At 40.6% G+C, this 22,776-nt stretch overlaps 1 protein-coding gene across 12 annotated transcripts in view; it reads left to right on the top strand.

The window, feature by feature from the left end:
* Positions 1 to 1,539: 1,539 nt before the first annotated feature.
* The window catches only part of CAPRIN2 (caprin family member 2), a 37,791-nt gene continuing 16,554 nt past the window's right edge, over positions 1,540 to 22,776 (top strand). For 6 of the 12 annotated variants that reach the window (XR_011809998.1, XR_011809997.1, XM_038176901.2 and 3 more), the window contains exons 1-14: positions 1,543 to 1,669; positions 2,398 to 2,660; positions 4,495 to 4,557; positions 8,187 to 8,273; positions 10,227 to 10,465; positions 11,859 to 11,941; positions 13,020 to 13,181; positions 13,658 to 13,701; positions 15,043 to 15,879; positions 16,737 to 16,778; positions 20,857 to 20,988; positions 21,165 to 21,252; positions 21,882 to 21,937; positions 22,574 to 22,675. Coding sequence is in view for 10 of the 12 variants with exons in the window: in XM_038176901.2 (XP_038032829.1) it covers positions 2,412 to 2,660; positions 4,495 to 4,557; positions 8,187 to 8,273; positions 10,227 to 10,465; positions 11,859 to 11,941; positions 13,020 to 13,181; positions 13,658 to 13,701; positions 15,043 to 15,879; positions 16,737 to 16,778; positions 20,857 to 20,988; positions 21,165 to 21,252; positions 21,882 to 21,937; positions 22,574 to 22,675 (2,184 nt within the window). In the remaining 2 variants the exon portion in view is untranslated. Of the gene's footprint in view, positions 1,670 to 2,397; positions 2,661 to 4,494; positions 4,558 to 8,186; positions 8,274 to 10,226; positions 10,466 to 11,858; positions 11,942 to 13,019; positions 13,182 to 13,657; positions 13,702 to 15,042; positions 15,880 to 16,736; positions 16,779 to 20,856; positions 20,989 to 21,164; positions 21,253 to 21,881; positions 21,938 to 22,573; positions 22,676 to 22,776 lie in introns of those variants that run through there. The other 6 variants (XM_038176916.2, XM_038176917.2, XM_072039481.1 and 3 more) reach the window with 4 other exon arrangements.

The following is a 22,776-nucleotide window of genomic DNA, read 5'->3' on the forward strand; positions in this document are numbered from 1 at the left end:
TTTTTTTTTTTTAAATGCAATCTTTCTTTTATATGATCCCTTCTTCTCCATTTCTGTCATCTATCTGGTGTACTATGTGAGCACCTTTCTGTAAAGCCTCTCTTTACAATCCTTCCTTACTGATGTATATCTCTATTTTCATCACTTTCACTCCGAATTTGCTTTATTATTTATTGCTTTTGTGCTAAGGGACACAAAAAGAGAAACACAGAAAACAATTCCATCTTAATCCTCTGGGTTTTTCTGAAAGGTGTGTTTGCTCCTTTTATACCTTGTGTGGCACTGATGTCATCGTTAGAGATTAACAAAAGTTTGCTTTGCTTCAGTGTCTATATTCATTGGATTTAAGGGCTTTGCTAGCTATTAAGTGTTTCAGTGATTGGTTTTCATTTACAGAGGACACACATCTTTATTTACATAAAACGACCAGACCTGTAAGTCTCCTCAAAGAGCCCTGCAGTGGCCTGAAAGACACCTCCCAGTTTAAACAGGCACAGATCAATATTTTGTATTTTCCTATGGCCACCCAAAATTTGCCATCAAAAGGGTGCAGCTGGGCTTCATGTGGTGAGCAGGTGGAGCCTGGGCTCTGCACTAAGGTGACAATCCTCTGCTGGAGAGAAAAGTCAGCCTGTCCTGGGGCTGCTGTTCAGGGAAACTGCTGTGACACATGCTCAGGGACAGGGCGTCTGTGGGCACCTCTCCCTCATGAACAACGGTAGGCATGACAGCGTCACACCTCTTGCCCCTTTTCCATGAAATCGGTGGCAGGCTGCACTCGCCCAGAAACTGCTCCTCAGGGCACCAAGGAACTGAACACGAGCTGGCAGTGTGCCCAGGTGGCCAAGAAGGGCAATGGCATCCTGGCTTGGATCGGGAATAGTGTGGCCAGCAGGACCAGGAGGTGATCGTCCCCCTGTGTTCTGCTCTGGTGAGGCTGCACCTCGAGTGCTGTGTTCAGCTTTGGGACCCTCAATACAAGGACATCGAGGCCCTGGAGCATGTCCAGAGAAGGGCTACGGAGCTGGTGAAGGGCCTGGAGCACAAGTCCTGTGAGGAGCGGCTGAGGGAGCTGGGGGTGTTTGGTCTGGGGGAAGAGGAGGCTCAGGGGAGACCTCATTGCTTGCTACAGGTACCTGAAAGGAAGGTGTGGGGAGCTGGGGGTCAGCCTCTTATTGCAGATAACTAGTGATGGGACTGGAGGGAATGGCCTCAAGCTGCACCAGGGGAGGTTCAGGCTGGCAATGAGGAGATTTCTCCTCAGGAAGAGCAGCCAGGCACTGGGACGGGTTGCCCAGAGAGGTGGTGGAGTCACCGTCCCTGGGGGCTGGACGTGGTGCTTGGGGACATGGTCAGTGGGTGACACTGGTGGTTGAGGCACGGTTGGACCAGATAGATGATGCTGGAGGTGTTTTCCATCTTTATGATCCTACAAAGCCGTCCATCCTGGCACACCCCCTTCCCCTCCCGGCCCCTCCCCGCCCCGCGCCCCCTGCCGGCCCCGGCCCCACCACACGACCCGGGGGGGGGGGGGGTGAGCGCAGCGCAGGGCCCGGCCCCGCCCGCCCCGGCGGCTCGGTCCCGCCTTGCCCCGTGGCCGGCGGCTCGCGGCCGCAATATAAAGCGGGGGGCGGGCGGCGGGGCGGGCCTGAGCGTGTGCGGCACCGAGGTGAGCGGCGGTGGGGTGGTGGTGGGGTTGGGGGGGGGTACCCGGGGACCGGTACCGGCGCCTCAGCGGCACCCAGGCGTGAGGAGGGAGCCGGTGCCTCCCCCCCATCCTCAGGGCCAGGCCTTGCAGCGGCTCCTCCCGCGGGCTGCGGGTTGTATTTTATTCTATTTTGTTTAATTTAATTTTATTATTTTATTTCATATTTTTTTCTCCGCTCCCCAGTGCGGCGGGCGAGGGAAGTGTGGTGTCATCGCCCCGCGGCTCAAGGTGAAAGCCGGCCCCTCCCTGAGGGGGCAGCGGGGCGATGCGGGGGGGGGGGGGGGCGCAGCCTCCCTCTCTCCCTCAGCACCGCTTTTTCCCCATTTTTTTAACCATTTTCCCTTTTTTTAATCTGAATTCTCGCCGCTCTGCGTGGTGGCTGCGAAGGTCACGAAGCTGGTTTAAGGGGGGGGGGGAGGTAGGGGATGGGGGTAGCCGTGCGGGGAGCGGCCGGGCTTCTGGAAGCATCCCCTCGGGGGGAGGGCTGGGTGGGGAGGCTCGGGCAAGGCACCCGCTTTGCCCTGCTTTAAAATCCCTGCTGGGGGTCTGCGGCTGCCAAAATCCCCGCTATATAGGGTAGGGGAGCCTAAAGGTGGGTATAGGGGAAGGGGGGAGGGAAGGGTGGGGGTCCTGCTGCGAAAGGATGGGACTGGGGAAGGGAGCGCCCTGCCAACGGAGTTTCTTTGCAGCTCCATCCATTTCAATGGTGCAGCTTTCCCAAGCCCCTTTCCGCCGCCCATCGTCACCTTCAGGCCGGTCAGAGGACGGGGAGGAGAAGGGCATGAAGGCGGCCAAGCAGCAGGTGAACGCGTCGGGGGAGAGCCAGCCTTCCCCCAGCCCCCTGCAGACTGCGCTCAACTCGGCGGCCTCTCCTTCCCAGGCGTACGAGACTTACATTGATAATGGGCTTATCTGCCTCAAACACAAGATCAGGAACATTGAGAAAAAGAAGGTAACTCTTTCCTTTGCTATGGCACGCTTTTAAACAGTTAAAATTTCACGTGTACAGAAGCCGGACCAAGGCATGCATAGGAATAAAGGATTTTTTAAATAACCCATGAAATGACCTGAACGTAGATTTATTTTTTTACCACTTTGAGCCTCTGTGTAGTAGAAAATGGTGTTCTTTATTCTCCTTGTTCTGAAATGGGCTATTTGACATTGTGTGAGCACAGCATTGTTTCAGTGAAGCAGCAAAGTAGCTGTTAACTATAAACCTGCTCTCTGGTAATTCGAAGGTAATTGAATATTGGTTGACATTGGGGATGTCAAGCCTTCTCTGGCAGGCTTGAGTTCAGAAATAACTTAGAACCAATCTGAGTTAGCTTACAGTCTTAAAGTCTTAATATTTCTATTGATTACATGCATCTAATATTAGGATGTAGAGATATATGTAAAATTGCAAATGAGCAGCAGTGTTTCCTCTGGCTAATGGCAATGTCATATTTTATTAAATATGTATTGCCATATACTTTGCATAGATCGACTTCTTTGACTTCTCTATCTTATACCTATAGACAAATGTTATTAACTATAGGACTTATATACAGAAAGCCCCCAAACCTGCTCTCCTGACTTTGAACTGGTCCTTTAAGGGAATGGTATTAGTAAGTACTGAGGTAATTATACATCTAAAATATTGTTGCTGTAGCTGCTCAGGCTTTTGTATTCTAGGACTTTTCAGTTGACTGGTAGGTGACTGAAAGCTATGCATGTGCCAGATTTTTAATTGTGAAGATGAACTTTTCTATAAGATTGGAAGAATGATGGTGCTGTTGCTTTCAGTATTGGGTCAGGATTATAAGTAATGCAATTGTATGGATGTTGAGATTCTATAAATGTTTGAAAAGGATTATATGTTACGTTTTTGGGGAGATGAAGAGGGATTTACATCAGACTTCAGGCTATACGGTTATGGGACTTGATCCTCCTGCAGGGCATGCAGTATTACTGCTGTCTTTTGTCATGCATCATGCTGCAATTCTGAATAATCTCAGATAAGCATGTTTCCTTTGTGATTAAGCAACTTTGCTGTATTCTAACTCATCCAAGGAAGCGTACTGCTGTGAATTTCTCCAGTATTTTTGATTGGCTCATGTGAGTGTAGACAATATGGCCTCACCAGCAAATAAGTGTGACTTGCTAGAATGATAGAAAGTATTCCTAACCCTAGATACTGTGTCAGTAAAGCCTGTCTAGGCAGATACACAAATTAAATAATGTTCAACTTTGTGGTAATCAACTCCCTGTTTTTCCTGTGTTTAATGAAGATTAGTATTGCATTCTTTATTTTGGCTGTTATAGACTGCTACAGTATATTAGAAATAAAACTTGTTTTCTAGTTGAGTTGTCCATTTTCTTAGGAAACAGTGCAATAATTTTTTTGACACAAATGACCTCAGATTTTGGAAGACACAGAGCAGGAAATGAAGTAAAACTGTTCTATCCAGTGTAAGATAACTAAATTGCAGCAAAAAAATAAATGCCCAATACTTTCAAATAAGGGCACAGGATGTACTTGGACCCTCTTAAAGGTCTAGAGTCAATGTGTTATTTCTTAAATGAAACAAAAGTAAAAATGCAAGACTGAAGGGGGGAAAGTAGGTAGCTCTGGAGACTGAGACTGCAAAATCTGTGTTACTTCCTCCTGAAAATGAGCAGTAGGAAAGTTCCTACTTTGCTACAGTATGCAGATTTCTTGAAATAAAATATTTAACTTCACTCATAACCAATTCTTGACATTAGAAATCAATATAAAAATGGACTTTGATTTTCTTTTTTTACAGCTTAAGCTAGAAGACTACAAAGATCGGCTGAAGAAGGGAGAAGCTCTCAATCAAGACCAGTTGGTAAGCTTGCTTTATGTGGGAGTGGATGGACTTAAAACCTTCAAACAAACATCCTAGAACAATTAGCTTGCCAAAAAAGGTGGTAGTACAGTTTTACAGAAGCAGTGCATGCAGACTTTTTAAATGGTATTTGTCACTAAACTAAATGGGGTCAGCTATTGATAACTTAGTTGAGCGGTGAGTTATCTTTGCTGTGTAGGCTTTCAGCTTCATTTTTCAGCTTCATGCTCCTATACCTCTTTGAGATGTTCATATGCAGCTTACCTACATGGCATTGCTGTGTTAGAACAGACCTCAAGGCCTCATTAATAGGTGCTTCTTGAAATTGCATGATGGTTACACAGCTGTTGGCTATCAGTAGTTGAAGTATAATTGATAAAGGCCTTGTTGGTAAAAGGAAGACTTTAGTGTAATCTGCATGGAACTGAAAGGCTTAAAAATGCCATAATCTAGCTATGAACTACTGGTTTAGTGGAGGACTTGTTAGTGTTAGGTCAGAGGTTGGACTAGGTGATCTTGGAGGTCTCTTCCAACCTAGATGATTCTGTGACCTAACTGGGAAAACTACCTTGTCCTGGTGCTGCCATTAGAGGGCTGGGAGTCACTGCTGCACTCAAATGCTGTTAGAATGTCTGTTTTGTACCCAAGACTGCTAGAGTTTGGAATGCCAAGATGTAAGATCACTAATCAATAAATGTGGTGCATTCACGAAGTGAGTTTAAACTTGCCTGGTGTTAAAATAGTGGTTCTGGCTATTTCTCTTGGACTTGAATGGATGCTAGAGCAGAAAGCAACTTTCTGCAACATGGAAGTTATTGCTGTTTAAGTGTGTGTGGTACCAGGGTGCTACACAATCTACAAGATTTATTGCCCTGGTCATTTCAGAAGTACTTCACAGACATGTTTAAGAAGAGTCCTGTGAAAAAGGGCATTGTCACTGGAGTTCCAGTACTGGATTCTGCAAACTGACTAGCTGGACAAATAATTCAGTGGCTTAACTTCATTGTAATACAGCAGTCTCAGAGCATAAATATCCTTACTTGGAGTCATTTGTAAGTAATAACTTGCAATAGTGGGGATAAGAGCAGAAATAACTTGCTGCTTAAAGGTAGGCCTGTTAGAGTACATGATAGTTAAGTGTTAAATTATGGGATCTGATGTGTTCTCTTGCCCTTTAAGTGCAAGAGTGCTAAATTAAATCTGATCATTTGGAGTGAGACAATTATCTCTTAGTTCTAAGCTCAACCTGACTCCAGGTTTAGTTTTAGAAGAGCCTGCTGTTGTGTTCAGATCCAAATGTTAGTCAGTTTTCTTCTGTTGATAAGACTACTGAATAGTATTCTCTTGTTCAAGGCTAATCCAAGTTGTGTTTTAAAGCTACTCTGAAATGTGACTTTGTTTAGTCTATACTCTGGGCTATCATAAGTCAACAGATGAAAGTGAAATTAAGATGTAGGGGACTAATGAGGCAAAGGATTCTGTAAATGTTTTTGTCTGCAGATGCATTCAGCAGCATTGACTTTAGAATGTGAACGTGGTTACTGGCTTTCACTATTCCCAACTGAGCTTAACTTTTAAGTATCAAGTATTTTCATTGAAGTTTCTAGGACATCTCAGGCTTCTGAAATGGAAAATGAGGGTCAACCTTGCTAGTGAAGTGACTTGTTATCCAAACTGTTCAGATAACTGTTGTGAAAGGATGTATCAACTCAGTATTTAACTAATCTAGTCAAGGCCCTCATTTCAGTGGTTCAGATACAGGAGTGCTACTTTTATGCATACCTTTCATATGCAAATCTCCAATGCATATACAAATACTGAGACCTGGTAGTTTGAAACTAGAGCACAGGTTAATAGTTCAGGCATTTGCCTAAATAAAGCTTTTCTGCCCATAGTATAGTGGAGCTCTAATGCAGCTTGATGTTGTTTATATTTTTCATTGTTTTTTCTACACAGGGAGCAGGGTACATGTAGTGATGAGCTAGTTTTTGCAGACAACTTGAATTAAACTAATTGCTCATGGTGCATGCCTGCCAGAGTTTGTGTGCTAGCTGTACTTTGGGAAAGTACAGCTAGCACACAAGAAGAACTTCTAGGTTTCAAAAATGAGGAGCTTCCAGCAAGTTTAATACTCTCACTGGCAATGTTATACTATTTTGCATGCTCAGCAGATTTTCTTCCTTACTGTCACTCCAACATTGTTTCTCGTAATGAATGTTAATAACAGGGATGTGACAAAAGAAAGCATTTTCTTTTCCACAGTGTTATGGTTTGTCTTAGCAGTGACAACCAGTTCTTGATATTTCAGGGTAAGGAGTATTACTTCAGAGTTTACAAGGTTAAAAGCAGTCACTGCAGTCTGCCTCGTAAGTTGGTAGTCTGTGAGTCTTCCTTATGCATCAAATCTGTGGGCACTGGGATCTTAAAGGTCAAATTCTTCTGAGCACTTGTGAACCTGCTAATTAGTTCTCAGAAGGTGCTTGATAAATTGATGACAGACTTAAAATACTAGTTGAGTACATAACAGTAACTCATGAGCTTCTTTGTGTTAAGAATCACTTATAGTAATCCTGCATATTACAAGTGAATACAAGTGACTAAACAACCAGCCTGATGGAACAAATTGACCTGTAATTTGCTTTCTAGTTGCTTAGACACACTGATTTGCATATCCCAAATATTACTTTGACAGACAAAACATTTTTCACTGCAATGATGAAACATTTGTGTCAATGTTAATACCAACTGAAAGAACTTTGATAGACTGACAAACCAGTGCTAGTACAACTTCTGATGTCTTGTTATAAGCATAAACCAATCTGAGTGTAAAGCACATGTGAACCAACATTTAAATTTACTGGGTTAGTTCCCAGGCATGCCTTATGCTAAGTGGAGCGATGTACAGCATGTCTGAGCTACAGCATTTTGTTATCTCCAAAGCTGTTAAGTGGGCCTGTAAAATTAACTGACAGTGGGGAAGGGGAAACTCATAAACCTAGGGTATATCAAAATGCAATTAAGAATCTTCTTTTTGAAGACTAGAGAGTAAAAAGTGCATTAAAGCCATTAATGAAGACGAGAACACTGCTTGATTTGTAGAAATCAAATTTGCAGGACTTTCTGAAAGTATGACTTGCCTTCTGTATCATTAGCTTTCTAAAGCTTTTGAGTTATCTGCAGAGGCATTCAGCTAAGCATCAGAGTAGAGGTTCTACACTGAACTTGTCTGTCCTCTGTGTTCCTTTCAAGCTTTCATGCTAGTATCTGATGTTAAGCAGATGTTTTTGATTGAGACCTAAAGGAGCAAAAAAGAAAATGAAAAATGAAGTAACAGTGGTGTTAAGGCTTTTCTGTTTTGGTATTGGTATACCAAGCATTGAACAGGATTTTGCCTGAAAAGTCATACAGATGAAATGGTGTGGTGGGAGCTGGCTTTGTACTGAATCTCAGGTTGTTATGGATGAATGATACAACTAAATTTAAGCACCAATTACAGACAGTATCTTTAAAGCTACAATTCAGAGAAGTACCACTAAGTGAGTAGTTCTCAATGAGATTTTAAATAGAATGTATTTGATGTGCAATGAGTGGTCTTAAGCATTAAAAATGTATTGTCTCTTCCTTTTTAGGAGGCAGTAGAGAAATATGATGAAGTAGTACACAACTTAGAGTTTGCCAAGGAGCTTCAGAAGACTTTTTCAGGTCTTAGCCAAGACGTAAGTATGAAATGTTGGTCATGATATCAGGAGGTGACTGCACACTTTGTGCTGCTCTTCTAATGGCTACATTTATATGCCCCTACACTGACTATAGGAAGCATCTGTTTCAGAACTCAGGGGAGCAATCTGCTCATACTGTCTGGAGTAGCTGAGCAGATCAGTAAATGTTGACAACTTTGGACACCATTGACCTCAACAACGTAGTTATTCACTGGGTACCACTATAAAGACTTAGGCAAATTGAAGTGTTGTTGCTTGGCTGTGTTTGAGGTGACTGCAGTTCATTTGGATTTGAAACCATGAGCCATTTTGCTGATAGCTTGTGCCTGGGCTGTGTTCATCCCCTGCATAGGGGTGAACTACTGGGGGCTGAAGCATGAGCCCTGTGATGAGAACCTGGAAGAGCTGGACTTACTAAGCATGGTGAAGTGAACACTTAGTAGGAGATGTAACATTAGCCATCAAAACACAAAAGATAATTGAAAGGATGGAGCTAGGATTTGTACTGAGGTATGTGGTAAGAGGAAACCGGGATAAAATAGATTCTAACTAGATGGAAGGGAACTGTCACTTAGAGCACTAGAATTGGTCTAGAGAAGCTGATATGTTGTGGTGGCTTTACCGTGCTGGGCAGCTAAACCCCACAACCGCTCTCTCACAGTTAACATTCCAGCCAGACCCAGTACATATGTATCAGATATTTTCAAGACCTGACTGCACCAAGCATCTAAGTGACCTGATTCAGATTGTCATCCTTCAGTGTTCTGGAGGCTGGGCTAGATGGAGATTTCCCAGTGTGGGGGGGAAGTGCTGGGGTTAAATTGCTTTGGCTTCAGTAAGTACAGCTATTTGTGAAACTTTACTGAAGACTGAGGACTCTGCTGCTTATTCTGCTGTAGTCATCTCTAACTATGGCAAGTCAGATCTAGTGTTTTATTTAGGACTTTATTCAGGGGATAACGCAGTATTTTTTTTATGTAACCAAGTGCTTTCTTTGACTACTAGAGAAAGTGGTCTCTTGGCTCTCAGGCAAATGCTATCCTTATGAAAAAGATGGTCTAAGGGTTGCTAAATGTATTTAGTCACTGTTCTGGGTTTACTTCTTTGCCTCTTCTATAATGCTGAAAGACTAGTAAAATGGCTTCTGTGACTGAGACCCATGCAGTTCCTCCTAGAGGCTTCTCTTTTCTTGTATATGTAGTAATTCCAAATTCCAGGTAGTGTTTTAAGAGATTGACTGCATTGTGTAAGGAGAGGTTTAAGCCTTTTCAGTGACAGTGTTGCTTTGGGATTCACTCAATTACTGTACGTTGAACACAAACCACTGTGCTGAATATCAAAATATGGACTGTCTCATATTGCTTGTAGGTGTCCATAAAATATCAGTAAAGAAGGTTTGTGACATGGTGTGACCTGCAGGTGTTTTTAGTAATCAAAAATCTACCATTAGCTTCTGCTAGCTTAAACTTATTGAGCTTATCCTATATTCAAAGGCTAACATTTTTTTTTTTCCTGTGGCCAATGTGGATTCTGCAGCAAATACCCATTACTGGAATGCTAGGGGGTATTCTGGCAACAGTGTCCTTATGTCTCTTAGTGTGTTCTAAAAAACTGCATGCTTTCACATCTTGCAAAGAAACTTCAGATACTCTACTAAATTTGATTTTTAGTAACAAAATCTATAGCAATGGATTTTAAATCTATAGCAATAGCTATAGATTTTAGTAATGAAAATCTATAGAGAATTAATGGAGAAATAGGGAGCTTTGCCAGAGGAGGGACTTGGAAGGTCTTGGTTGAGTATTTGAAGAAAGAATTAGGAGCTTGCCATCTATCCAAGGTTAGTTTTTGTCAGTGTAGGATAACCAATACTAGAACTTGGTGCGTTATATTATAGAACTCTGTTATTCAACCATTGTGTTTAACTGTTGAATTCCTGTGTTGAAATAGCTGCTGAAAGCACAGAGAAAGGCTCAAAGAAGAGAGAGTCTATTGAAGCTTGAAGCAGAGAAGAAAAAACTGCGTACAATACTTCAAGTCCAGTATGTGCTGCAGAACTTCACTCAAGAGCATGTTCAGAAAGATTTCAAAGGTGGTGTGAATGGTGCAATATACTTGCCTTCTAAAGAACTAGACTACCTCATAAGATTTGCAAAACTGACATGTCCAGAAAGAAATGAGAACTTGAGGTAAGCTGAAGATTTGTCTAATTAGCATGCTTCATTTACTGCAGTAAATGTCCTGTTTGACACTGTCATGTCTTGAAATATGTTTTTGGACGCTAATTAGAGTTCTATTCAGTATATTTGCTCTAGTCTGAGACTAGGAATATGGCAAAAATATTTTACTCAGCCTTAAAAGAAAGCTGCTGCATACTTTCCCAGTTGTACAAACTACATACAAACCCTGCTGTTTTGTCTTGCTGTGGGGCCCTGGGGAGGCATTCCAGTAATACCATAAGCAGGAAGGCTGGTGGTGTGGTGCTTCCCTCAGGTCTTGCTGTTTGTGTAATGAAGAAGTGTAGTAAATGCGAGACATCTGTGTTCCCTGTTGCATTCATGTGGTGACTGAGATGCTGCTTTTGAATAAAGGAATCTAAGGTAGTCCTGAGGCTCTCTTCCTATTATCTTAGGCTTTGGTCAAGCTTTTAAAACTTGTCACATCCTAGCACTGTATGTCATTCACTGCAAGGTAACTGGCTGTGGTGTGGAGTACTAATTTGGCATCATGCTTGTGCCATGAGTACTTAAAATATTTAGCTTGACTGTGTCAGGATAGTACAGTGAATTCTATGTAAACATAGAAAAAGCTCTTATTAGGTGGGAAATTGAAATATTTTATGGAAAAGAGTAATTATTTCCCTATTCAAACATAAGTTTGAAATTCTTAACTACTCGTAATGTGCTAAACTAGCCTTATCCTTGCTCTAAGAAGTGAACTTTTAAAGGACAGTTACTTAGAATGCATAATAGGAATGTCTCATGTTGGTGGAGAGCTAACTTCTAGCTTAATTCTCGTTGTATGCTACATTTCCACAAAAGGCATAACACTTTGATGTTAAGTTTTGTATTGACGTACTTTAAAATCAATAGTGTGTGTGTGTGGGGGGGGGTGGCTTGTGGGCCTATGCAGAAGGGCTAGAGCTGTTGATGGCTGCCCCTGCATGTGTGTCCAATAAACAAACAAGGTGATCAGCTGATTAAACAGCAATTGTTTCCCTGTCTGGGAGTTTGGGATTGCCTTGGAAGGAAGTCCAGCCATACATTCCTGTGTTGATGATGTCCAGCCACTCATCCCTGAGTGCTAGGCTAGTAGCCTAGCACTGTTCCACAGTGCTAATTTGTTGCAATTGCAAACAGCAGAACTTAAATTTGCTAGGCTAAATCATGCACAGATTAAAAAAAAAAAAAATAGATCAAATGTTTTCCATAGTGGATAATGGGCTTTTAGGATTCACTGTTTAATGCCGTATTTCAGAAGGCTAAGCATCCTTCACTATTCTTAAAACTAAGGATAATGGGGATACTCGAAGACTTGATTTTGGGGTACAACTCCACCTGGTAAAATTGTTGATTCTTCTAGTGTTGAAGATCAGATGGAACAATCATCTCTTTACTTCTGGGACCTTCTAGAAGGCAGTGAGAAGCCTGTTGTTGGAACAACATGTGAGTATGTGATCTAGAGAAATAACTTGCATCTGAAGTGTGTGTTCTATTTTAATATCTTAAAACAAAATAAAGTACTTAATTTAGTAGCCTTCCATATATGTTCAAGTGTTGTGTGTAATTCTTCTTTCCAAGGAAGAATTACTGTTTAGATTTTGCTTGTGAGTACAGGTCAGTAACAATGAAGTAGTAATCTTTCCCTGAAGAAATAAAACTCATGTCTACTATAGGTGTCCTAGAATATACAGCACATGTCTAGATTCTTCTGGGGAATTACTATGGTAGTAATTCAAAAGCTCATGCATGAATACCTTATAGAACCAGTGATTTGGAGCTCTTTGAGTAGTTATGTGTAAGTGGGTTAAGACTGGAATGTTTCTCAGCCATGCAATGCTTAGTTGAATATACTGCTATGTTGTCTGAATATAGTATGACATACCACACTGAGGAAGGGTAGTCATTGTGAAACTTGCTGGGATCTCTGATAATCCACAGTGCAGTTTCCATTATGACCTATTGAAAATGTCCTCTTACCAAGCACACCAGAGTCTGGGGGACTCTAAATGGACAGATGGAAGAACATACAGTTTCAAAAGCTCTGAAGTAATTGCTTGCTTTTCCCCTGCTCCTGCTTGCAGTTCAGTTTTTCCTCCCAAAACATTAACACTGGGAGGAGGGCCTGCAGGGCAGTTTCATAGTGACTTTGTATAGGTCTAATCTATGCTGAAGTCTGCACAATGTGCTGTTAGTATCATCACTTCAGTTTATAGAGACTAAATCCTTTCCTAAGCAGGAGATAATGTGGGAGATAATGCAACCAACTGCTGCTAATATTTTATATGCATTTAAATATAAGCTTCATTCTTACCTCTAGAATGCAAAGATGATTTCAGCTACAATATGCAGATCAATAAATAACAAATACCTTTGCTTTAAAATATTTGTCTAACTTGGTGAGATGTGCAAGAACTTGGAGAAGCTGCAATTTTATATAAAGAGGAAGTAGACTCATCTATCATCTGAATACTCAGTTTTGAATTTCAATATTTTTCATGGATTTTCATTTTTTAATCTTCAGATAAACATATGAAGGACCTGTTATCCAAGCTTCTAGACTCTGGTTACTTTGAAAGTATTCCTGCTCCTCGCACCACTGTGCCAGTAAAAGAATTGGAAGAAGTAAATAGAAAACCTGAGAGGACAAGACAAATCTCAAAAGGAGAGTCTGTCAAGGAAACAGGTGGAATATTTCAGGGTTCAATTTCTGTGTCATAATGTTGGGATAAGCTTGAACTGAGCACTGACTTTGCATAGCTTGATGCTAAACCTAATCCTCTGCTATAGGTTGCTTTCAATACAGTAACTAAAACTGAACTGGAAGGGCTTGCAGCCCTATTCTAACCAATGTTGTAGAAGAAAATCTAATTGATAATAGGATGTTTTTACCTTTTGAGTGAACCTCCATGTGGAAAATGTAATGTAACATTCCTTACACCAGACAAAAAACAAATTGTGGATTTGGTAAACCTATGCAAATATATAATATAATTGAAAAGTGACAGATTGTCTGTATGACTCATGCTGGATGACAAGCTGAGCTTTCAGAGTAGCAAGCTGAGTGATTGGTATTACTATTTAAATAGTTAAAGACTTGCTATTGTTTAGCTTGCCTCTCTGCATTTGATCAGTTGAAACAAATTAACATCCTTTCTCTAGAATCCCTTATGGAGCTTATGAAGTCTGAAATACAGCCACAGGAGGTAAGATACTCCACTGCTAATTGCTTTCCTTTAGCATCGTGACTTATCAGAAATATAACTGCACTTCTGCAGCCCTTTAAACTTCAAAAGGGAGTCTGAACAATAGCTTAGATGTTGCCTTACATAAGAAGCATTATAGACCTTGTTGCATTTCCCTTTCTAACCTTACATCTGTGGCTTTTCTGAGGTATTTGGGGTAAATGGGGAGAGATTGTGAAGCAATATAGCACTTTAATGCTCTGGCACTTTTCTGAATAAACGAAAGCATCAGCCTTTAGAGTGAAACTTTATTTTTTTGTACTACAATATATAGAAAATACTTATCTACTAAAGCTGTCTTTAAAAGCTGAGCTTATTGCAGAGGACTTACATTGTTGGATTGAGAATGATATAGATCTTGCTCCGTGTTAGGAAAGTAAGGATCCCAAGACAGGCTTGTTGCATACAAGAGCATGTGTGGGCTTACATCAACATCCTTTCAGACTCTGAAGTTCTAGGTGCTCAAGCTTCAGCTGGCAGTAGCATAAAAGCTATTAGACTTAGTTCAAAAGGAGGGGAGGATTGTCCTTGTGGAAATACTGGTTCTTAAAATACTGAAACCCTGTTTCCCTGATACCTCACTAGAGGGAGTAGTCTAGAACAATTTTTTGTAACGTACTGGTAATGTTATTACCGGTCTCTAAACCTTTTTTTCTGGTGATTTGCCAGAATTGTCAGAAAAACTATAGCCAATACAACTTATAGTCCTTCAGATATTGGCTTCCTGTTCCTAACTCTGGAAAACTTTAGGTATATCTTAGTTGAACTCCCAGACTGTTTAATAAAACACAACATGAAGTTGAAGTCCAATTGTACTGAATTTAAATACTAAAATCACCAGTTTTTTGAACTCAGTTAAGAATTAGTTACACATATTACTGGACTACCAGAGTTGCCCATTTTGTGGGTGATGGTGCTCCTGCTCTTATCAAAAGAATGATAGATATCAAAGATTAGAGAAGGTTGAGAGCTACCTTTACAAAAGTCACACTGAACTTGATATTATCACTGCCTAGGAACATCAGTCAGCATTGAGGATGAGGTTCATAGATTCACTCAACTTTGTGGCACTTAAACTCTTCAGGACTGTTTTCGTGCTTCTGTGGCATGCCAACAAAAACTAGTCTGCAGTGTTGTAGGATAAATCCATGGCTGGCCACGTGACTTCTATAGCTAGTGTTTAAACTGTCTAGGCTATGCTTTTAGTCAAACTTCCAGTAGCTGGGTGACCTAACTTAACTGACCTGAACTGTAGTAGCAAAATGTTTTCTTGGAGCCATTAAGTTTCTTTGGTCTATATAGTTTCTCAACAGGCGTTATTTGCCTGAAGCAGAATACTCTGTCAAGAAGAAGCCAGAAGAGCCCAAGTCTTGGGAAGCTGAGAGTGCTAGAAAACAAGAACCACCAAAGTCCTGGGAAATGCTTGTTGATATTGAAGAGCAGAAACAGAAACAAGAGACCTTAAAGCCTTGGGAGTCTCGTGTTAGGCAGCAGGAAACAAAAAGACCAGATTCACCAAAGCCTTGGGAAGCTCGTGTTAAAGAAGAAGAACAGAAGCGTGAGCCTACAAAGCCCTGGGAGACCCGTGTTGAAGAAGAACAAAAGAAGCAAGAAGCTCCAAAGGCCTGGGTAGCACGTGTTCGAGAGGAACAGGAGTCCCCAAAACCTTGGGTAGCAAAGGTTAGGGAAGAGCAGGAACAGAAGAAACAGGAGTCACCTAAGCCATGGGTAGCAAAAGTTAGGGAAGACCAGGAACAGAAAAAAGAGTCACCAAAAGCTTGGGTGACCAAAGCTAAGGAAGAACCAGAACAAAAGCAGGAACCTCCAAAACCTTGGGTGACCCAAACTAGGGAGGAACCAGAACAAAAGAAGACAGAGCCTGTGAAGTCATGGGAGATGCATGTTAGGGAAGAGCCCGAGCAAAAGAAGCAGGAGCCTGTGAAGGCTTGGGCTGCTGCACATGTTAGGGAGGAACCAGAGCAAAAGAAGCAGGAAACTCGAGAGGCTTGGGAAACAGCTGAGAGACAGCAACAAGTGTCATCACAGCAGTTACAGAATCCTCCGAAGTCCTGGGGAGCTGCAAGTGTTGGGCCAAAGGAGCAGATGGGGCCAAAGAAGTTTGATATGGAACCCAAAGAAGTGAGTTGGCATATGTAGTATTACCTGTCTAAGCTTTTGACACTCATGTGTTGGACTAAAGCCACATAGAGAGGCTTTACAAGGTGTGTTTTATAGGCCTATGTGTAGACTCCCATTTCATTCTTTCTTGGGGGAAGTAAACTCAATTCTGCTAAGGCTTGCATTTGAATAGCAAATGGTCTGCTGGGCTTTTTATATCAACACAGTGTTGCTGTGTTTGAGCCTTGAATAACTGCCTTATGTATAAGAAGACTTAACTTAGCTCATCCCCAGCTATTGGCTCTGTCTACTCTTATCAGTACAAAGCAGGTATGACTCATGCAGGGATCAAATACTTTGTCTGACTGCATGCAAATAGCACTTCAGTAACTTTTGATTAAAATAGCTGCTGATTCAGGAGATACGTAACCTCTAGATCGAGCAATACTAACTGTACAGGGGCTTAAATACATATTTCCAGATGAATGCATAAGCTATACTGCCATCCTGGAAATTCTAACTGCAGTCTGTTTTAGAAATGTGAAATGAAAACTACTGCAGGGCTTGCAGCTGAGCAGGCTACCAGCTGCATGTTAAACTATCTTGTCTCACCTGTGCTCAGGTAGCAACAATCCTCTTACCTTGAAGATAGGTAAGATGGTAGCCAAATCAAGGAGTGCAGTTATGTCATTGAGTTAGACTTCAGGAAGAAAATATGAAGAATTTAGTAATTCTCATACAAAATGCTATTAGCACTTTTACCTTCTTTCTGCAAGAAAAGAAAGTATTAATTATACTTATTACTCATAGCAAATGATTAAATTTAAGACCTGTCAGTAAACCTGACAAAACTGAAAAATGGGTATTCTTGTTCCTAGAGGCGGGAGCGCAAGCAGAAGGTTGAACATGAAATTAAAAGAGTAGGTAACATGAAGCACTGGGGAACCAAATGGGTGTGAGGTGTTTCAGCTGGATCTTTACCCTCAAGCTGAGTAGCGTAATGTCTGGTGGTGGTGGAATATGTGCAAAACTTGATGCTTTCTCACTAACTCTGAGCACAAACAGGTGTGCACACAACTATGTGTAGACTTAATGTAATTGAGATTATCTGAACTATTGGAGTAGTTTTAAGCACTTTAAAATGCTTTGGAATTTCTGGTGTTTGCAAAAAGCACGGTGATTTGTAATGAGATCTGGGCATCTGACTTAGGGTAGGATGGGAAAATAGATGGCTTAAAAGGTAGCCAGAACTCTGGTGCAGTGAAGAAAAAGGAGCTCTGGTCAGTTAGGGAAATGCAAACTGCCTAGGAGTCTTAATAGTAATGTGCAGATGTGCAACTTGGCCAAATTAAATCAGTTGTTTGACTGGTAAGATTGCTTACATTGGCTTGCTGAATTAGTTAATGAAGCCCATTTAAGTACTCCAAAACCTTTGGTTTATATAGCAGATCACACCAGTTGGCTTTTTTTGCTTAGTTGCTATTAATAAGTTGTTTTTTATTTTAAGTATATTGAATGATCAAGCAATAGCTTACCATCATCCTAGCTAGCTTTTATGATCTTTGCAAAAAAATCTTAGTTTGACTTAAGCTGCATATAGAAAAATATAATTACTATCTGAAAAGCTTAAAACATTAAACTCTTATGAGCAAGAGGTGGCAATACAGTGCTGGATCCACTTCTTTCCCTGAGAGAACCTATAAAATAGTCATGTGCAGGGACCAACACATGGTAGATAAAAGGTTTGTGTTACTTATGCTGTTCTCTGGAGCTGACATCTATTTTTTTTTCTTACTCCCTGAAATGTATGAGACAATTTCAATAAATTGCTAGGTTTGAGGATTTTAAAATGTGCGGATTTAACTTAATGTACTGCAAGTTGTAACACTTACGAAGCTGAGCCTAAAACAGTGAGTTGATGTGGAGGTCTGTCAATTGTGATTTCTACATAAATGCTTGTGCAATGTGTGGACAAAGAAGCTTTGTAAGCTGAATTTGTTGCCTCCTTTTTGAAAGCAGAATGGTTTGGTTTGTGCATCATCCAGTACAACTTGATTGGTACTGAGACTGCTGTTTGGAGTAGAAAGTGAATACTGACTCTATTTACATGGCATAGTTGGTGATTACTAGTGATTATGGCTTAGCTATTACCATTCTAGCTGTTTCTGTATTCCATAGATAACAAATGTAATGAGGCACTGAGGTCACACATCTATCATGTAATTGAGTTTTACTAGTGTGAGATAGTATGTTATAGTACTGATAAGTACAAAAAGATCTTCAGTGTCTAAAAATCAAACTTAAGCAGAAATACCCAATATATTGGCATTCCTGTTAGTAAAATTCCAAAGCAGTTAGTGTTTTACATTCAGTTTGCAATAATTGCATGGGTCCTAAACCAAATTCTAGGCATTTCACCTTTATTTCCAATCAGCCCTCTGGAGACGTAGGTGTTGAGTTTGAATGTGAGCAGTGTCAAAGCTTGGGTCTAATTTATAACAATGCTTCTGAAACCTAAAGTTACCAGTGCTGTCTAAAATTCCAGCTGAATGTTTCTTGCTGCGCTGGTGTTAAATTGGTTTTGGTAAGCATAAATTTATGAGCTGGACTAACAGGCTACTGAACTGAGAAGCTGCTATCAGCTTGTAAAGACACCACCAAATTGTAGGATAATAAAATCAGTATAAAATGTCAAGAATGTCAAGTATCTGCTTTTCAAAGCATCTTTCATAAAGGCACAGAACTGGAAATCAACTTCTGATGCGTTTTCATGCATGCACATGCAAAGAAAACATTCTAGTTTGGAGCATCTACATTAAAGTACCAGCAGAACAGCGAATTCACATAAGGTAACTTGACCTACAGTTACTTCTGGCTGGTGGATTTGAATATTTGCAGGCACTAGCAAAATGTCTGTTTTCATTTCAGGGTTAAAGCCCTGGTATCATAGTCTAGCCCTGTATAGATGCTCTTCTAGTTGAAGCACGTGATGCTGCCAGCATACTGCCCAGAATGTGGCCTCACACGATCAGGTGAAGGAGATAAGACTAGCAAATTGCAAAAGCATGCAGAAGATTGTATCGTCTTTGACAACCACAACTGAAGCACTGCAGTCTCTCTGCTTCTATGCTCTTGAGTTGCTTTCTACTTGCTTATTGTGCAAGTCTAACAATTGATCGTTACCTACAAATGCTGTCAGACTTCACCTGTTTAGGTGGCTGAAAGTGAAAAACCTGGTGCCTGTTTGCAGATGTATAGGAAAAGTTTGGTAGTGCAGTTATCTTAGTAAATTTTAAAGAGGAGAGAGTGTAGGGAAGCATTAATCAGGAAGTTTGACATGACAGCAGATGTTTTAAGATGAACTCCCTTATAAAGGAATGACTGATGGTGATGGACAAGGAGATTCAGACTTCTTAGTAACTTAACTGGTAACTTGCCAACATTTAATTTTATTCATCTGTAGCTTTTGTCCAGTGCTCAGATCCTTAATACTTTTTAGTTCTTTACTATTGGAAACTACAGCAATAACTTGAATACAGGTAATAATGAAAGCTCTTGCTTATGCTTCAGAACTTACTTTGGGGTAGTGTGAAAGTAGTTCTCTTAGCTAAAAGTAGAACTTCCCACAGCTGAACAAGTAGCATTATGTGGTCCGCATAGATACTGGAAATGCATTCTTCTGGCTTTAGTGCACTGCTGCATGTCCATGGACTGTGTTTCGTGAAGCTTGTTAAACCCTGCAGGCTTCTGTGCATGTTACTGGAACTTCTGCACATGCAGTGACTAGTTGCAGGTAATGGTTGAAAGAAGTACAGAAATGTTTCTGGGATTGTTCTAAAACTGGACAAGGACACTTAATGAATATGTTTTGAACCCAGTGTAACAAGTAAATGTTCTGACATGTATTTTCTGCTATATATTTTTCTAGTGACTTAATGCAAATACTCAGTTATGCCACTATACAGTACACTGAAATAATAACCTACCAGAAAGATCAATGTTGGCACAACAGGAAAGTAAAGGCTTTCACACATCTTCCCATGTTTAAACATTTTGTTTAGTTGAAATAATGCATTTATTCTATTTAGATTTGCACAGGCAAACATAAGCTGCAAAGCATCACTTACAGTTGTGGTTTTAAAAATACTTACAGCAAGCTTACTACTTTCCCCAAGCTGCTTCCAAAATGTTCAGACTATCTAGACAGTCATGTGTCACTGTCAATAACAGGATTTATGCAGCTTAAGGAGTTTACTAACATTCCAGGTTTTTCTGGTAAGTTAGACTCCCTAGTTTTCTGATTAAACATTCCCATCTTTTTTTAAAGCAAGTGAGAAACAATTGGGATGAACTGTTGAGGGAACTATCTGAAACAATTAAGGAATAGAAGGCCCTACAGAAGTCACTGTTTAGCTACAAAAAGTAAGGCTACTGCATGGGATCACTAGTGTATCTAGTGTATCTTTCATGCCAAGCTGTGAAGCATAATGTAATACTTCCTGCAGGAGTTGGTGCATTGAGAGTATCTGACTCTAAAGTGCAAACACTAATTCTGAGTAACCTGCTTGCGGTGCATGTTTTAGGTGCAATTTCTTCAGAATGTCTGAAAATGCCATCCCAGTAAAAGATCTGTACTTACTGGGAGGAGGAAGTATGTGTTAAAGCTTGAGTAGTAAGTGCAGTTTTGGTTTTTAAGTTTGTTCTGGACTTGAACTTAAATATGTGGTTTTCCATAGATGGAGGTGTATCTAACATTGCACTATGCGCTGGTAAACTGCTATCTTATGTATTTGGCTGTAAGAAACCAAATCAATTCCATGGTTTAACTAGTTATGGCAACTATAAGCTGATTTTTACTGAAGTGAGAACTTGATTCAGGAAAACTGAATAACAGTTTATTGACCTATGGAGTTCAATACCTGTAGTTTGCTCTGGAATTATATTGGATAAGGTAGCTTGTCTTGTTTCCAGTGTTAGATTTAACCTTTTCCTTTGTAGGTGCCTAAACCTGTACATCAGCCAGCTGCAGAATTTTGCTCTACTTCAACTCTTCCAAAAGACCCAGTACTGAGAAGGGAAAAACTTCAAGATCTGATGACTCAGATACAAGGGACTTATAACTTCATGCAAGTATGTTTTTCCTCTGCTGTTGTAGCAGATCTAATTCCTACTAGGTTAGGAAAAATGCAGTGCTGATGGTGCACGTTTGCACTGAATGGATCTAGCTCTATTTAGTTATCAGCAGCTTGTCCAAATAAATATTTTGCTGGTATGTAGAATTCAAGTTTTTTTCTTTTTTTAAAAAGGAGTCCATTCTGGATTTTGATAAAGCTTCACCAAGTGCCATTGGTTCATCTCAACCACCTTCAGTTACTCCAGCAAGTAGTCCTGTAGGTAGGTGATAACAGTAAACACTACCTGTATGTGAGATTTTGCAAACACCAGCAGGGCTTGCTTGGCTGTGGATCAAGAGGTGTAGTGGGGAAGACAGCTTGTCTAATTAAAAAGTATCTGTCAGAGCAGCTTGAGCCAGTTACTTTTAAGTGTTGTTGGAGGTGCCTTAAGCTGATGTGCTTGCCTAGAAATGGAGTGCTTGTATAATCAGACTGGCAGGTGCACCTGAACCCAGCTGCAGAACAGGCATGCTGTGTCTGTTCTGAATTTGTGGCCTATAGATACAAGCCATGAATGAGCTCAGGATGAAGAGCAGTTAGCTATATTTTATGTAATGGGCCATGGTAAATCATTTGGGAGGCTCTTAAGCTATAAAATAATTACCCAGTTTAAGTATTTAATTGTTCTGTTTTTATCTGGAAAGTGGTCATCCCTACCTTAGTAGAAATATTCTCACTGGATAACTGCCTTTTTTATTCCAAAAAAAAAAAGGGCAAACTTTTCATGTGGGTGTAATTTAGCGATGCAAGTCTAAACATTTGTGGTGCATGCTCTAAAAATGCCATGTATCTTCATGTAGAAAATATTCTGAATTTAAAAACTGTTACATAACTCATGTTCTTTTACAGTTTCAAAAGAGCAGAAACTGCCAAGTCAAAGTGATTTTCTTCAACAACCCCTTCAGGTAAGTTGGTGATGCTAGGACCCCCTTGAAGAGGCAAAGGAGTACCCGAGAAAGTAGTTATTCACTAGAACAGGCTTTATTTCAATATTAACAGTGGCTTTGTTAACAATGTTAACAGTAACCAACATCATATAACTTCAGTTTAGTAACTTGAAAGTATAATCTGGCAATGTTGATTGCTGTTGTGCTTATTACAAAGCAAATCCAGAAACAAATGTTAGAAGCTAGAAACTTTTGGAAGTAAAATAGTATCTTGAAGATGTATTCAAGTAATTTGTGTCTAACTCATAGGTAATGGTACACAGGAGGACATGCCTCTTTCCTAGACAGAGCATGTATTCATCTCTTAAGATCCTTACTTATCTTGAAGGTGCAAGGTCTCTGATTTCATAGCCATGGTTTGAACCTTAAGTTCACTTACTATGCTTTCATGCCTTTAATTTGACTTTTAAATAGGTTTCCTTGCAACTAAGAAGAACTCATAATTTTAAATTAATGTAAACTTAAGCTTGCAGGTCGAAGTACTTCAGGTCCTGCCTAATTCTAAGATTTACTTGTTAAGTGTGAGTTTTGGTGACAACCAAATATTCAAGACAACTTTCCAAAAATCTTATCGTTGTTTTCTCTTCTTGCAAGGCTACTGCTTCATCCATGACCCTGCATGGTTCTAATACTTCCCTAGCATCTGCTGATCAGACCCTTTCTGGCTCTGAAACCGAAGACTTGGTGACACCACAGGTAATATTCGTGGGGCTCACTTGCATTCAGAGGTCTGAGAACCAGCCTTAGCAGAAAGCTGTGGTAGGACCTCTCCTGAATAACCATACTTGAACAATGTA

Source organism: Anas platyrhynchos, chromosome 1 (assembly GCF_047663525.1).
Source record: "Anas platyrhynchos isolate ZD024472 breed Pekin duck chromosome 1, IASCAAS_PekinDuck_T2T, whole genome shotgun sequence".
Lineage (NCBI taxonomy): Eukaryota > Metazoa > Chordata > Aves > Anseriformes > Anatidae > Anas > Anas platyrhynchos.